The 18500-nt window shown below is 37.4% G+C and overlaps 1 protein-coding gene across 6 annotated transcripts in view; it reads right to left on the reverse strand.

The window, feature by feature from the left end:
* BCAS3 (BCAS3 microtubule associated cell migration factor) overlaps window positions 1-18500 on the reverse strand; it is a 372309-nt gene that overhangs the window by 258622 nt on the left and 95187 nt on the right. For all 6 annotated transcript variants that reach the window (XM_050908947.1, XM_050908945.1, XM_050908946.1 and 3 more), the window contains exon 13: window positions 5152-5285. In XM_050908947.1, coding sequence (XP_050764904.1) covers window positions 5152-5285 — 134 coding nt within the window. The remainder of the gene's footprint in view (window positions 1-5151; window positions 5286-18500) is intronic.

An 18500-nucleotide genomic window follows, 5' to 3' on the forward strand; every position in this document is an offset into this window, starting at 1 on the left:
GACTGTCCCAGATTCTTTCCTAGAAATACGAAAAGTCTCTCTTCCAGAGACTATTTCAGTAATTGCAACTACATAAGTATGTCAAAAGATAGGAAGAAATTTCTATTAACCATGGAGGTTTACATCAAATGTTTGTAAACTATTCCAATGTTTCACTACCTGGACGCAGTACGTGACACAACCTTGAATAGTCTCTATGAAATCACGTCACAGAAACGTTCATGCATTCCCTAGAAAAGCGTAAAATCGCACATGTTCTGTGGCAGCCCATGCTGGAATGTTTTTATCATTCCCTCTGTTTACCTATGCTGACTGAAGTCAGTTATAACAGCAGTTTGAGAGTCAGAATAACAAAAGTCTGACAGTGTAAAAGATTACAGAGGACCCTGGCCACCAGCCCACTGATGCTATCATTACGTTTATTTGTTCTAAGTTGAGATAATACTGTTTTCAGGGATTTTTTTTTTTCTGTTTACAATTTCAGATCAAAGAGAAAGGATCATCAGGTGACAGCCTAACTTTCATCTGCAAGTAAATGAGCTTCCTCAGTTCAGAACGTGCTATACTTTTATTAAAAGCCTTCCAAAACGCTCTTGGATAAAAATATGAGTGCAGTAAGTGTTGACTTACAATGCAAGAGCTGTAGGACAAGAAAACGTATCCTTAACCAAAATGTGCACCACATACACATGCACATTTTTCCCCTTTACAGCTGAATTGTGCAAGCATGGATTCCCTGAGCGCTTCAGTTCTCTCTCTGGTATGGTTAAATACAACCAGTGCTTGCAATGAACCCTCACGATGTAACACAGCACATCAAACATACTGGGTTTTGTTCTCTTAAGTAAAAAAAAAAAAGAAAAAAATTCTAAAGCATAAGTGGCACTTAAAGACTAAAAGATATGAATCCAATGTAACTGAAACAGTGACTTCTGTCTGTGTTTGCAGAAAAGAACTCTGAATGTTGTGACCTTGGGACTCTCATCACTCGAACCAATAAAGTATCTGAGCACTTCACATTCTTTCATTGCCATTGTCCTCGCAATTCCCTTATGAGACACAGGTCCGCTTTCCATCTCACCCCATCTTCATCCGAGTCACACAAAAAAGTCAGTGCCTTTGTTAGGAACTGAGTGATCTTCACAGTCCCGAGTCAATGTTTTATTCAGCAGATAAGGCTTCTTCCTATATTTGCTGCTCAAAGTCAGCAAATACAACATAGATTTGCAATACCACCACTTTAAAACTCGATAACACTCTGTTTCATTGTTCAAAGCATGCAGAAAGAGAAAAGGAAAACCATGTTATGAAGACTAGCTGTGAACAGGCAGGGACAATACTATTACTTACCCTTAACTCTGTATTCAGGGGAATGCAAGCTCAAAGAACCCACCGAATCAAGCACAGTACCTACATCTCCCTCAGCACCATGAAGCCGATACCAAGCAGACTGGCAGGGGAGACAAGCCCTAAAAAGAAGATCACTAACAGAAAAACCTGGAAGATGGCTAGCAGGTGCCTTTGGACACCGCTCCAGGGAAAAATGACCATCAGTTGTTCAGAAAGTGCTTATGATCATTGTATACTGAATACCAGCACAATCTGCTGTGAGCAACATTTCAGTACAGGGAAAGCTTACTTTGTGGAGGAACTTGTAACAGCCTCATCCCTTTCTCCTCCATCGAGCAGAAAATTACAAATAGCGTAAGTGTAGCTATCAGGATAGACTGTCAATGCAAACACAACATTCTGAATTAAAATCCATTTTCCTTTTTATAAAAATAAAAGTAGAAAGTCTCTATTTTATCCCGTTCATTAATGGTATGATTTCAGTGACACTGTCTGGTTGGAGTGGCCAACTCATTGCAAATGCTTAGCACAAATTCTGCTTTGGCTAACGACAGGATCCTGATGTCCATGAAAGGAGACAAAACCTCTACAGATCTCTTTCCAACCAGCCTCTATATTTCAGAAATGGTCAGGAAAAGGTAGAAACGGTCTTTCAGACTGAAAGTTCTCAACCCCAAACCAAACCAGAATTTGTCTGGAATTTCGAAAAATTAATGCATGATGGGCCATATATTCTTTAGTTTTATTAAGTCGAAGTAACAGTATAGCTAATACATCTGACTCAGTAGAAAGACATGTGGGTGACTCAGAGACACTGCTTGATTGCAGTAAATCGATCAGAAAACACCATTATTAAATCACAACACTTGCTTCTCTTTCTTTAATACACATTAAGCATGCAACTTAATCCACTTAAGATGCTTCTGTATACGCATGAGAGAGGGGACTTTCTGTCACCTTCTCTCAGGAGACAGATGAGGAATAGCCAGCTATTGCTCTGCCCTCCAACCACTAAAGACAAGGTAAAACAGAGACTGGGAATTCTGCAGCCCTGCAAAAGGGGATACTCCAGGGCTGATATTCTAAACTGGGTGAAATCACAATTCAAACATTCTAGAACACCAGATATACCTGTCAATATTTGGAACACCAATACATATGGTGTTATACATATTCTGCTCCCAGAGTGAAATTGGTATGCCATGTATTACACAAAGCATACACTGCAGATCCAACCCTTCTTGGAAAAATTGGTCTTACAGTGTACTCCATGTACAGTCAATTTGTGCAGAAGCAGTAATCCCGTACAGGAAACCTCGGTGTGTCCAGCAGCTTAGGCACAGCCATTCAGACAAGCAGTGAAACTTTTATAAACATTACCAATGTACCAGTTCTGTGTCCATGAACTAAATGGTCTTATAATATCAGTAATATATTTGCAGGAAAGACATTTATTGATCAAAAAGCAAGAAAAGAAAAATCATGTATCAGACTGCGAGAGAAGGATTCCCACACACTTGGAAAACGTATGGTGAAGCACTGTTGGCCAGAATCTCACGTACAAAAGTAGATGATTTCAGTATGGACATTAAAATACCACATATAACAAGGGCATAATGATGATGTTTAAACAATTTATAATGGGCACTAGCTAAACAAATTTTGACACTGATAATCACTCATGTCCATCAACACAAATTAAAACTTTTTATAGCTCCAGTACAGAAGGTGACCTTTAAGACCATTGGCCTTGATTCACAGTTAGCTTCAAACTGGGGGGGGGGGAGTCTGGTTGCAAATGTATAAATACTATTCTAACCAAGAAAGGAGGTACAGAGGCTTCCAGATCGTGTCTCAGAATATCTGCTTTGAGAATTTTAAATTGAACAGTCTCCAAAATTCTTGTTTAATGCTACTCATAGATTAAATTTACGGAACAAAAGGATAACACCACATAGTACTCTTCTCACTAAACAACTACAAGTACTGTTATTCCAAAAGAAAAAGTAAAACCATCCATCATATTATGGAAATATTTTAAATTATAGATGTGTATTGAGAATCACAGGTACCAATGCGAAATTGTTGCTGGATAGTTTAATTATCAAGGGAGTTGTGAAATCCACCAGTACGCCTCAGACTGGTTAGAATTTTCTCTATTTTATACTATTCCAAAAGCTACACTGTTCACATCCCAAATGAAAACTATGTGGCAAACTAGGAAAAAACTTTACTATGTTGATTCTGAGAATTTTAGTGCTGTGCTTTCACAGAGATGCTAATACTATATCCAAAAAAATGTGTATCAATAAAGGTTTATTCTCTAAAACATGTTATGTTTGGTTTCCAATGTATGCCTTAAAAACAAATTTATCAGCTGTAAAAAACAGAAGAACATCTTTGCTCCTAGTGACTGGAGTCCTATGCTTTGGTTTTCAATATTGATTATAGGATATTTCCCATTTTTTGTATGAAAGTAGAACAAAAATAACTCTAAAACATTAAACACATTATAGTACATACTCAAATAGATGACAGAGTATATGTATACACACAGATCTCAATGCCCTTTATATTATTTATAAAAATAACTTGTAAGTACTATATATATTATCTCATACGGACAGTTTTTCCTAATTTCCTCTCACTTTCCAGATTGGTTATTCCTTCCTATAGTAAACCATTGCCTATAATAGTAATTACACTTTCCCAGAACGGTAGCAGCAAAGCTTTAGAGTATTTAAACTACCAGTAATTTAAATTCAGACAGATTGAAATATTATCAACCACTACTACATTAAAGCTCTCAGATTCTACTTGTTACAAAAGTAAGGCAAAAAACTTAAGGGAAACTGCACAACTCAAAGGAAAAAAAAAAATTGTTTGAAGGAGCTATAATCATGGTACCACAATAATCCAAGCTTCCAGTGTCAGGGTCATAATCACAGTGCCTGAGGCTTCTCTCTGTCACACTAGTTTACATCTGCCAGACTGTCACAAGTCTGTGCTTTCAGTGTGTAATTGCATCAGCAAGTGCAATACTCATTTCTTACCCCGTGGTGACATTTTTATTTATGTATTTAAAAGAGGTTCTTCAACAGTTACTCAGTGCTACAAAGGTGAGGCTCTCCTGATGCCTAAAAGCATTGCAGTGAAGGATTCAAGCCTAACACGCTGCACTGCTGCTATCACAGACATGCTAGCAAAATTGATCTCACTTTTTTCCACTTTATCAGTAAATCAGTTTACTAAGCATTTTTTAAAATATAATTTCAGACTTTTTCACCCTATGCTAATAGGCTAATTTAGTCTTCCATCTTTAAGAGTGGGATTTTAAACTGGGAAGTTAAATATGTATCACTACAGTCTCCAACAGGTTCCCCCACTTTAGCAAAGCGTAGATAAAAGTTAATCACAGTCTTTTGATTAACTCTTCCTTTCAACTCTTTAATTGTCTGTCTTTGGCTTTTACCACCAAAGTCAAGCAAACTGTGAACCTGACCCGTTGCTTCGCGGGCACTAGACAAATGTTTAACATGTTACATGAGAAAAGGTTAAGTACAAACACAGCTAATAATCTGGGCTCTTTGGAGGTAGTGTCATATCTGAATAAATCTGACAGCACCTCATTGTAAAGGGCAAGAATTTATTATTGTCCAGGTTAAACGCTGTGCTCTTATCCTTTCTGTGGCTATAACATAAGAAAGGCTCTTTGTGTGCTGAAACAAACATTAAAGTGCCAACATACACAAAACGTATAAGGTGTCTGGGGATTATTCTTCAGCAAATAGTTTAACTTACTTTGGCTTCAGTCTCTCCCCTGTGAAGTGTATACAAATGATGGACGGCACTTTGTGATGATGACCAAGGATGTGTCAGTATTTGAAAAACATGGAAATCATGGCCTAATGTGTCAGTAGTGACCAGCAACATCCCTGGGTAAAAAAAAGAAAAAGAAAAAAGAAACACAAAAGCACAAGAGATTAATCACTGCAAAAGAAGAGCCTTAAGAATGTCTATCTAAAAAAGCTAGCGTGGCTTACATTTTGTTTTCTGGAAACAAAAGAAAACAGTTGCATAAAATTACTGAATTGAAAGGGATTCACTTCATAAAAACGAATCAGAACTTCAACTGAAATCATACTAACAGTATTACTACTTAAGTATTACAATACAAATCTATAAAAGCCAACTGAAAAATGTGGGAATATTCTAACTAAAGTTGAGAACTTGTGTGACCAACATGAAGCACTGAAGTGATGAATGTTAGAGTGAAACCCCAAAATGCTCTTCACTGGGAAAGAGCCAGTATAAAAAAGATTGATGTTTCCACAATAATAATTTTTGAAAGAAGAGACATTATCAAAACCCAGCCAAAACAACCCATACCAAAAACAATCTTGAAGAAGCATCTTTCTTATAAACGTATATGAAAGAAACTGTCTGATTTATTGCTTGAAAGGCAGCAAATCAGAGTTGAGAGCTTTCAAGTGAAATATTAAATTAGGTACTAACTTCATTGAAAACAGGTCACTGATGGATGTACTGAAATGATTAAATTAGAAGATCAGCAGAATCACAGTAACTTATATATGCTATTTACTTTTTTCTCCCACTATGTGTCAAGTCCATAACCCAGTTTTTAAACATTTACAAACATATTTGAAGTCAGTTTGCCATAAAAGTTTAAGTTTTTATACCAAAAAATAGGTGGTTTTGTACATATAAGAAAAGCACAGCATCATGGCAGAATTTAGGACTACAGTAAACAAACTTCAGATTTATTTTTCCGTATAAAAATGTCCATATTACCATGCTTATTAATGAAATCTAAGACGTTACCACCCAAAGTAATCGTCTGACATTTAATTAATGTCAAGTACAAAGTGATTTTAGCAGTTTAGTAGCTACATTGAAGTGCCTTCTAAATAATTTTCAAGGTACCCATCTATTTAAGAAAACCAGGAATTTCCACATAGCTCTGTTGTGTTGATTCGCCACATAAAGCATAATTGAAATCCTTTATCCTTCAGGAAGAGAACTTAGGTATCCCCATTTTACACGATACCTATTCAGAGGATAAATGATTATCATCTTTCTGTCATAAGAGCGCTCGCTTTCTCAGTTTATTTACACATGGCTCCACAATTCTTCTTTCCCTCTTCTGCTCACTGCTGCTAAACAAATATATAGAGTACAAGTTTGAAAGCTCTCACATGTTACCATTAAGTACTAGCATATGCCACTTTTAAAATTTTAGAATTAAACTGGGGAAAAAAAAAAAATCCTCTTGTGTCCCGAGCAGCAGAGGAACACTCTACTCTTAGTAGAGTTTAATTAACTTTTCTACTGAACCACCATTACAACATCACTAGACGGCTATCTGGAGTGTTTTCCCTCCTTGGCAATCCTGGAATCCCCGTTCCCTTAAGCTCAAATAGAAAAATTTCAGGAGCCAAAGCCTTGACCTTCTGGGCCCAACATCACTCCCCAGTGCCTCCTCCTCTGAGGCCGAAGCAGGTTTGTGAGCACGTCTCGGCTCACAGGAGGAACCGCACAGTCCCGAAGCCTCCAAACTGGATAATACAGCATCATCGCAGACTTTGCGTGAGCACGAACAGGCATATGCCTCAGTGTCTCTTGACCATAACTCTTATGAAAGAAGGATCTTGTGAAGTTAAACAAATACTTTCAAGGCTATGAGGCCCACCAGCAGTAAGGTACAAAATTGGAGAGAAATCCAAATTGCATTTAGAGACAAAATTGCCTACAAGTTACCTTCTCAGCTTGACCACTGATGCTGGTAGGGCTTGGACAGAGAGCGAGGCCACCCACATTGCACACATCCATTGCCTCAAAATCACACAAATGCAAAATCTTAAATCTGACCTCAGCAAGATTCCCTCCAGCAGACATACTTTTACTGTTACAGGCTGTTACTCCGATTCCGAGTGTTAGAAGTGAAAGAGAGTTTGTTAGGGAGCTAAGAAATCCGTGAGTGCATTTGGGTATTATGTTTGGGCGGTAAGGCATGTGAGTTGAGGTTGGTCTGGATGTTAATGTTGGCTTAACTGGCAATTTCCTTGATTTGTAGTGACTGCGTTGATAGGAAATACAGCTAAAGTTGCTCAAGTGCAAGTCAGCCAAGTCTTTAGTGTGGGATTATGCACACAATTTGCATTAATTCTGTTCTGAAACATCACAAAATACACTTCCCTTCTAGTGAAGTGTGCGGTCCTCAATAATATATAGCATTTCTAGTGGAGAAAGCTGGAAGCAAATAGGGGGTTGTGTGCTCGAATGAGGCTGCTGCTATTACTGGAGCAAGGATATTCCAAAAGAGCTAATTCAACACAGTAAGGATTTATTTTCTATATTCCCATGTTTGCCTCTCCTCACGCATTAGATAGCTTTATATAGAAGTTGAGTGTGCTTTTGGTCCTTTTGTGCCCTCTCTTATTCCAGATGGAAAGGACCTTTGGAGAAGAAGAAGCTGGAAGAGATGAATACATAAGGCTTCTCTCAACAGTGAGCAGACAGCCTCAGCAAACCTAGATTTTTTTTCTTCCCCCAAAGTGCTAGAAGTGTTTTATAAATACATACGCAGAGCTGAGTGCACTCGGAGATCTGAGCACAGCATTCTTCATGTGTATCCCATCACATGGCACAGTGCAATGAAGATCGTAAAAAAAAAAAAAAACTTTAAACGAGCCAAAAATCTGTCTGGAAGCTGGAGACAGAAAGCTGCGTAACAATCTTGAGCCAGTGAAAACACAGGAATTACCATACTGCGTTGTCCATCAAATCTATCGGTTGTTTAGCTAACCAGTATCTCGTTTCCAATATTGGCTAGAAATGCAGGTGTCTGCGGACGGTGCAATAAACCCCACAGTACGCAGACGTGATATAATTTCGCCCTTCTCCTCACAAAGATTTTTTCCCAAATCTGTGATCTCTACTTAACGCGAGCAGGGCGTTGCTAGAGAGCTCACTTTGGGACCATACACTACAACATATGTCACACAAACCCATAAAGCATACGGTGTTACCTGTTTGTTCTTTTGATGACATACATTGTATCCGAACAAATGAAGCCGTGAAATGCCTATCTGCAGGTCGATCAGTTCCATATGAGGTACATAGTTCTTGGTTCCATATTAATGTGCACTGCCTTCAGGTTTTTTGGGTTTCATGTTTTTTGGGCTTGGGGCTTTTTTTCCTGTTTTTGCTAACTGGAAGGAGTACAGAGGTGAAAGATAATACATTTGTGGGTGGAAAGGAATTGGCTTAAAAATAGAAATATGGGTGGTACCTGATTTGGCAATTTTGCATGCCTAATCTAAAATCCTGCTGTCTGTCACTGTTTGGAATAAATGCATTTTATTAGATGAAAGCTGAGGGAAAACAGGCCCTTTGCTTATATTAGCGACTATTTTTCAGTAGGTTAAAGGAGGACCTTTCATACTCCCATTTGCATTTGAAATACAAGTATATACTTGCAGAACTTGTATCAACACAGAGGTCCCAAGCACAATACCACAGATGTGAAAGAACGTGTATTTATGAAAGAGCATTCTGAAATATCTTTCTTACTACTGTTATTCAAACAATAAATCACTGATGTTTTAGAACATTTGACTTGGGTTTTGGTGTGCTATTTTCCAGCTCTCATTACTTCACACTAAAGAATCACAGTTTTCAATTATTACAGCTCAGCCATTTCGTTTCTCTCTCCATCTCCCTGCAACAAAAAGGCCGCTGCACCGCTGCAACACCCCAGCAGAAATACCTAATCCCAGTAGAAAAACATGAACTTGAATCTTGGTCATTACCTCACTTTCACTTTCAAGTGCAGGAAACTTCAACTCAGCTTTCTAAAAGACCTTGTGACAGTTTTCCCAAAAAGTTGTTTAGACGGAAATATGGGTTAAAGCTGTCATAAGTTCAGTCCAAAATGCTTTCTCTTATGATGTACTTTATGTATGAATAATCATAGATGAAAAGTGAATAATTCTCAAGGATTTCCTGCTTATTTTTCAAACTGGCATTAATCCCTGTTTAACAGATAACATCTGAAATCAATTGAAAGTCTTGCATACACAGACCCAGTGGAAATTTATGTGTAAAGCAGATATTACTTAGTATGTATCCCTCTGCAAAAATTCTGATTTTGCTTATCCATAATATGAGGGGTGCAGCTAGGTTAAATTAATGACTGTTTTACTGTGTGGTTTTTCAAATCCACAGAGGTTATTAAAATCCAGTTTAAAAGGAACAGATATCCTAGACGGAAAAAAAATTACCAAAGCTTTGTTTTACCTGACAGATGCATTTGCCCTAATTTACAGCTTCCTACTTTTCATGCATTCTGTTTAGGAAACAATAAGCTTCTTTCAGGATAGAAACATTAAAAAATACAGAGAATATATGCATAAAAGGAAAAAACTAGTACAGATGTAGACTGTGGGTTAAGAGCTATTTATGCAGTATCAGAAGACTAAACCAGACTCTGGCCTGGCCATAAACTAAGCCCACGCCCTAAATGAGGTGCCAAGCCACAAAAAGCATTTGCGTCAACTGGGAATACAAGGAAAAGAAGGACTTCTAATTATAGGGCCTGGAAGCGGAAGCCCAGAGTGATTAGGAGTTTAGGCGCTGCTGTATGTTTATCTGGGAGCTTCCTCTCGCTCTCTCTCAGCCCGGGTTTGATAGATGAGGGTTGGCCTAAAGGGTGGGATTGAAGTTGCTGATGGTACACAGAGTTCTCCACAATCCAAAGGAGACGGAGACTGAATACTAAGGCTTCTGTGGCCTTGTAGGAACATAACTCTTTTCAACTAGGCGTCAGCTGGTTAGCCCAAACGGCAAAATTAGAGAGCAGCAAATCTCGGTTGGGTACTTGCTATAAAATCTAGGAAACCTGAGTAGCCTAAGCATCTCCACCACATCCTATTTATAACACCTATCTAATTGCATAGTTGTTTATTATATGCATACAAATGAGGTACACACAATTTCACCTTAGGTTTCAGTTTCATGAGCAACTTCACTTTAAATAATGCCATCTTTCAGAGTAACAGAAAGTTTTTTCCGCCTTCCAAAACAATGTCATTCTGTAATTACACACTGAAGAACTCAACACGTTCAAGCTGTGTTGGATTTGTTTTAAAAACACTGAGGGCACAAATGTTAGGAAAGCAGGCATGCAGCTGCATGGAGGAAACATATATTCACGGATATACTTAATTTAGGAATGCAACTCTTACATTTCCATGCACGCATAGCCGTATAGAGACCTGTAGAGCCATCGCACAAATATGCTATTTACATGAACAGTGATACTAAAAATATTAACAACTTATCGGATTTTAGTTTTTAAATATGAGCGTAGATACCATGCAACGTTAACATTATGCTTTGTAGGTTTTCAAATTACAGGACCAGAGAGCTCAGCAGAACCGCGCTGACTTACAGTCGCTCCCGATTCAGTCCATACGCATTTCGCTAAGCATTCCTACCTTCTGCATGTTAATTGTACAGATTTCTGTTCCACTGCAGCTCTTTTGCAAAAGCAGTCGCATCCGTATCTTGTTAAGATGTGACAAAGTTTATATGGTCCATGGTTTTATGAAACATATGACCTGACCTATGAACAGTAGCTTTATTTATACTCACTTAACTCCTCTCTGAGGCTGATGCTAGTCAAAATACAGCCAAATATTAGTGCTACTAAGCCCATGTATACTTCCAAGTGTAACACAAACGCCATAGTTACAAAATTTGGTCTCAAAAAAAACTTAACTAAATAAGGAAAATCTGGTTTTAACAACAAAATTCACCACAAAAGAAACATGAGTACATAAAGATATAAAAAATATTTAAAAATAAGTATTAAAAAAAACCCCAGCAAGTCAAAAGAAAGAGAAGAAAAATAAAAAATTATTTTGTGAATAATTACCTATGACTGTATTCTGGAGATCTCTTATACACTGTAACACACTTAGGACAATTATATATTTAATCTGAATATTTGGAGCTTGGGGTGGATGTATGGAAACTGTCAGACACTTACCATGTCCAACAGATGGCTCAACGGCATGCTTCATATACTAAAAAACTACTCACCAGTTTCAAACGCTGACTACAGCTGATGGCCCAATAAATACTAAAACTTTCTCAGGGTGGGTTTCTCCCTCCCGAAACTAAAGGACACACACTGAGGGCAGCTGAGTAAATGAGGGCAAAAGATAAAGGGAACAGACTCCCTTTTCTTTTAACCCTGCCTGTAATTCCTCCAAAAGCAATACAAATCCATAGCCACTACCGTTACGTCAGTGTTTTGGGGTTTGTTAGTTGCAGAGATTGCAGTAAACGTTTTTACTGCTGAAACATATTATCATGTTTTTCTCTTTTCACTGAAATAACAATAAAATAAATGTTACAGAGAGAGGGTAAAATCCTGACCTCCCTGAAGCCTACAGAGCTTCTCCCACTAACTTCAAGACAGGAAATACTTTTACCCTTTTTATACAGTTGTGCATCTTTACTCCGAAAGGAAATTAACAACTCGTCAACAATGCCTGCTGTGCTAAATGACTGTTTTGATAATAATTTTAATATATTTTAGAATTAATTATAAATCTATCATGTATCAAGAGTATATTCAGCAATACTGATACCCAAACAAATGAACATTTACAAGTGTGCCCACACATTTCTTCAATATATTCAGCATTATACTGAAATTTACCTTATTTACCTGCAAATTTGACAAATGTTAACAAAATGTAACATTTCTATTAAAAGGTGACTAAAATTTCTATAAAAAGATGATCATAAAAAGGTGACTAAAGAACAATCCTTCAATAAACTGAAGTCTTCTGCAGTAGCATAGAAAACAACCATGGATAATGTCACATTAGGACAACTGTACATTTTTAATGCTTAAAGAAACTAAGATCCTAACATTTCCTTTCCTTTAGAAGTGAGGAATAGGAGACTACAAAAATTACTGAAACTGTTAGAAAAATTACAGAAACAGGACATACTGAAAAAGATAGGAGGCCTAAGACCATCCTCCTCAAGGCCTCATATCAAAGCAAGACTTTTTGGTAGCAATGAAAAAAAGCTTATAAATGGTACATAGATGGCAATCAATTATTTACATATGACTTCTGTCTGCAGCAAAAGGTAGGTGATGAAGCACAACGATTTAATCACACTTCTCCAGCAGTATAGTATCTTATTTGCATGAAGACATCAATTTGATGATGAGAGAGAAACATTTCCTATCTTCTTCCCCTCCTCAAATATCAGATCTTCAACAGAGGAAACGGGCTCTCTTCAAACCTGCTAGCAACTTCTGCCACTAACTACCACCTAATCCCGATCTGGGGATAAATTTCTTTGGAGATAAATAGGTTAAACGCTTAGATTAGAAAAAATATGAATCTGGAAGTTTTCTAAAAACTTAAGTAGCAATGGATTTAAGCTATTGATAACCATATATTTCTGAAATTTAAAAATAGGAGAATTAATGCACTGCAAATCACCATACTGGCCCTCTTTTAAATACATTTCTTCCACCAATGACATGATGCTGTATAACACTGATTACAGGATTTCATATGCATTTCTTCTCAGATTCAAGATTCTGTTGAGTGTGCTTCCAGGGTTAAGCTCACAGAAAACAAAGAGTGATTTTATTTAAGATTGGTTTTAAACAATACTTATCTAAATCATAGCTATCTGAAATATAGTAGTTATTTAATAGAGAATTTAAATGAACAAGAATTTCCCAAATTTTCAGTCTATCTTAAAGTCTTCCACCTTCAGGTAGGAAATGCTCTAGACTTAGGCAAGTATTTCTATAAAATGAAAATCAGTTTCCTGGGGGGGGCATTTAAGAAGAAAAAAAAAAAAAGGAGAATGTACACAAATGGAATTAAAAAGTACAGAAGAAAACAGCATTGAAATGATTTCATGAAAAGGGCATTCTCATGGATGTCAACCTGGCTAATCATGATGAGGGGACAATCTGTCTGTTGTCATTCAAAGTGTACTTTGTGTTAAAACAGACGAAATTTTCTTCTCTCTGTAAAGTCCTCTTATTTACACTTTTGCTGCTAAAAAATTCCACTGCTGACACTTTTCCTTCACAAACAAACCATAAAGCAATGCTAGCAAGCTATAGATCATGAATTATTTCTCACCTTCTGGCCCACCATACGTGACAGACACACTATCTTTGTAATTGCAATTCATCGAATATGATGCCATTATGTTAATTTTAAGACATTTGTCTTCAAAGGCAATAATTCAAGTTGAAAAACAAAAGTCAAAATAAACACAGAAAAAACAAAGAATTATTCTGTCATTAAATAGTTACAGCTTATTTTACTCTAGATGACACATGCAGCAAGGTGATGTTCCAGAACGAGATTAATCTTGCAAACTTGAGAAGAAAGTTGCAGTCATTATAAAAGTCCAAGCACAGATGCGGTGCTGCTTGCAGCCGTATCAGTACTGCAATAAATTAACTTATAGAGCACTTGCCACTATAAAAGATATCTCCAAACCTTAACTAATCTACACGTTTAATAAAAGACTGATTGTACACCTTAGGTAGGGAAAACAGAAAGAAAAAAAATTCTGTTAATCTGTGAGGCACTATCAATGCTTCCCAACAATTAAATAAGGTATTTTTCTGCCCACTTGCTCTGATCAATGGGAAAAACTTCTGCAGAGACATTCCAATTTAAACTTCTTTAACTATTAACTCAAGGCCACCATCACATTTCAATATAGAACATTTAAATAATCAGAAGAATTTCAGGTCCGTTAAAGGTGCAGTCAGGCATCCAAAGGGGTATACAGTTTAATCTGTTTTACTGCTGGTCCAACATTAATTTTCTCGTTATTAATGGATGGAAAAGCTCTTTTGTAGCCAATGAAGCGTAATTATTTAAAATTTTAGATGTGTTGCACTTCACGGCTCTCAGCTGCTAAGTTGGCAGGAGTAACGCTTCTGGAAAGCAGATCATTTATTTACCACATTTAAAAGAAAAAAACAGATATTTATAAAACAGCACCATTTTTTAGCTATTTACTAATTGAGTGTCTTATTTGAGAAGTTTCTCTCTTTGACATTAAAATTACCATAACTAAACAACAACAAAAATCAAAGTACAAAAGTGAACTGAATTTGACATGTCATTTACTGGTTTCAGCAATGGATTAAGAATCAGGGATCCTATGTAATATTCTTTTCTGGCACTGAGTTACTGTGTGACCTTGAGTGACAGCTTCTCAATCCTTCAATTTTCCTAAAATTAGCTTTCAATCCCTGCTGTTAAAAGTTTGAAGTTTTTACAGTTCATTTTCAACATACCCTTCTTTAACCTGTCCTCTTCTAATAAACTGGATTGAAGTCGTACTCATAGCTTTGATTTCTGCTCTTTGTTTTCTACATTGTTTGCAAACTTCTCTTCTATCCCCTCTCCCTTGCACTGCTGGAATTATGCCACCATTCATTCAGTCAGCTACCACAGCTTGAAAAGTCTCCCCCTTCTTGTTCACCGAGAACTCCTTTCTTCCTCTCTAAACCTATTTCTGTGGAATCTTTCTTACCACCTTGCCCTTAACTCCGTAAGGATCAAGTCTTACATCCTGTATCTTTCCTGCCTTACGTAGAAGCTATCTTGGTCCAAGAACGCATCCCATTCTGAACTTGCAAGGTAGCTGTACGAATTTACACTTCTCTACGGAATATATGTAAGTCATATGTAACATTAATGTATATTAGAATGTACCTCCCCCATCCCACCAATTTAAAAGTTGGTGGTACTGCCAAATTGAAGGTGTACTTATCTACAGCTACAGTAATGTTTTACTTAATTATTGTATTTTCAGTTTGTTCTTAAGGGCTTGTGAAAATATTGCATCTATTGCTCCCTCTAAAACGGTAAGAAGTCTTGACAGAATCCTGTAGCTGGCAAACACTTCTATGGCTACATTTAAGATGTGTAGAGAAAAGCTTTTATTGAAAAACCCTGTCCCAAGGGAAGACCACCACTAAGCTTTTGTAACTAAATGTCCTTTTCAGAGGCTATGAGTCTAGTTACTTGCCTTAACAAACTGGCAATTGAAGCACAACCTCTAAAAAAATTCAAATACAGGATAATTCTCATCTTTCCTGGCTACCCACAGCCACCTACTGGATTTTTTGCAGATACAGTTCTTAGCAACGAAGCCTTCCCTCCCCAGCCTAACTGAGAAACAAGGCACAAACCTTGTAGTAACAGTAATGAGTAAGATTTACACAAACTTCAATAGATGTGCAAACTTCCACTCTTAACCTGATTCCCAAAACAAATACAATGGATACATTTGTATGTATGCTCCCAGTAACAAGGAATAAAAGCAAAGAAATGACAGCTCTGCTGCTCATCAGCGGTGTCTAACGCTATAGTCCAAGTCCAAATCAGCTAGTCCCAGCTCAACAGCAAAAGTGAAAATCTGAAACTGGGAGGTCCTGCAGTCCTGTAATAAGTTACTGGCTTGTACTATTACAGTTACTATGCAACTATGACTTTTTGAAGGAATTCATGTCAAAGGCTGTGCCAAATGCACCATAGAAGAGAGAAAGGAGAAGGCGCATGCATCTGACCGGCAGCCTGCTATAACCACAGTGCCCGTAGCGCCCGGACTACCTCCTTTGAAAACCTTGGCAGGACACACGTTAGAAACCCCGTACGGAGAACAGGAGGCTATGACCAGCTCAGATTCTGCACTGCCAGTTATCACAGGTGAAAAAGAGAAATTAAGACCCAAGTACAGTTTCCCGTCCTGCTTGCGTCAGTAGCTCAGCCTAACTTCCAAAATTATTCGCTAGATTAGTCTGCATAACTCGAGGCTTCTACAGAAAGTGGAATGACAGAGGAAGAAGAGCACTGCAGTTCACATTGAAGATGGACAGAACAGTAATAGATGTCCTAGCATCCTCCAAAATCAAATTTGATATTTGAATATCGAGACTCTCAAAATTAGTGGACATATCTAAAATTTAGGGCTAATTTCTCTATGCTTTACTTCATCTATAAATTGTGAAAATGACATATATACGTGTTTTCACGTTCCACTTATTAACACGTATGCATCCTTAAGACCTTGTGACCAAAAAGCATTACAGTAATCAGTATGAAGCTTGCAAAGTACCCTTCTGTGTAAAAGTTAAAAACAACAGGTAAGTATGTTAGTCCTGTGAAGGTCTGATTTATATAGTTTATCTTCAGCAAAGGATAGCCTGGTTCTGTTTCTCAGGATAAGCCAGAAGTTGTTCTTTCCTTGTGCGAGACTATCCCAATTCAGCAGCATAGAAGAATAAATAAAATCAAAGGAAATATAGCCGTGTGATTAGTCGCCACAGTGGATAGCTGGCATCCCTCTAAATGTTTGTAAGGAACGGTGCCAGCTTTAAGAACAAAAATTAACTGTCTCAAATTTCTATAAGGGCTGAGAAGTAAGTATCTCAGCAACCTGGCAGAAACACAGCGTACTGCCTGGAAAAATGCTACCAGAGTTCAACTGGAGGCGGGGGATTTTACTTCAGACACCGAGGTTATTCACCCTAACACCCACTTACAGAACTGCTGCATGAATCCAGCAGCCAGAAAGCGTGGAGATTTCTCAGTTTTATAAAGCACATTCTCTTCTTGCCTCACCGCCACTGACTCCACCACGATCCTGACTGAGACAACTTAGCCACTGAAACGTACACATTAACTGCAGCAGGCAACAAATGGCATTTCTACCTAATTTTCATAGGAAATTCTCTTTCTGCAGCATATGCCAAGGTGTAGACCAGTGTAAAATACAAGTAGGCTGTAACTTCCCTTCTGTCTTATGGAGCCGGAATTGTTTAAAAGGGGGGGGGGGGCAAAAAAAGCTAGTGTTGCCTGGGAGGGAAGGCAGCACATACACATACAGCATATACAGCATACGCTGCCTGTGTGCGTTCCTGCAGCACTCTTCATTTGTGGGACTGCTGTTAAAACTGTGATCCCACAAGGTGTATGTCAGGGAGAGTAAGTGATATAAAACATACCTTCCTTTGCAAGCTAGAAAGGATCTGGCCCTTCCTTCCCTCTACGGGGAGAGGAGAAACAAACTTATTGACCCATGCACTAGATAAATGAACAGACTATCCATTAACTAGTGAATTGCACAGAATGAAATTATGTTAGAGACAATAAAATGAATAAGACTTTAAAGCGTTCATTAAAACTGTCACCAACCATCTAAAATTTAACCTATAAACCACAGCTATCATCCATATATCATACAAAAAGCTTGCCAAAAAACACAATTAACCTGTGCAGTGATCAATAACTCTGACATACAGTAAATTTTGTTTTTAATTGGAATACTTACAACTGATTATAAAATATTCTCCTAGACATGAAAAGAAAAGAAACCAGCTAAGTGTGGTCACACATGTGTTACCTAAAAACTTTAGTGTTGGAGAACATCTAGGTATCAGTGACAAAAATCTCCTTAACTAGAAAGCACTTTCTTAGGCAACAAACACAAGTTTTACAATCACAAAATACATTATTTCCATCTAAAAACTTGATTGTATCAATATCTTCACTGTTTTTATTGGAATCAAAATCTCAAACATGGAAATTAATAACTGTGATTTATTAGTCATGCCTTGATACACAAATTCAACTTCCTTTTCTCTTTCAGCATCTCTAGGAAAAGGCAGCCTTTGGGTAAAACACACATTTATTTGTTGTGTCAAATCTAGTCCAATCAATCACTCAAGTTAACCTAAAAAAAGAATATTCATCCCTGTGCTTCATATTTCTATAAATCCTAGAAAATCCCAGTTTTATGACCCTAAACCATACCAAATAAACAGACTGCATCAGCGACAACACTGACTCCAAATACTGAGAAATAAGTTCTTTTTTCAGCTAATCTCAAAAATTCTGTCCTACATGAGCCACATTTTGTAGACAAAAGATACTACTGTAGGCAATATATTTTTGCCTTAAAAAAAAAAAATAAAGGTACAGATAGAATTAAAAAACAGGGGGGTTGGTTATTTGCAGGCCTGTTGATAACATTTGCTAAGGCAAGATGAG

Source organism: Gymnogyps californianus, chromosome 20, assembly GCF_018139145.2.
Source record: "Gymnogyps californianus isolate 813 chromosome 20, ASM1813914v2, whole genome shotgun sequence".
In the NCBI taxonomy this organism is placed as follows: domain Eukaryota; kingdom Metazoa; phylum Chordata; class Aves; order Accipitriformes; family Cathartidae; genus Gymnogyps; species Gymnogyps californianus.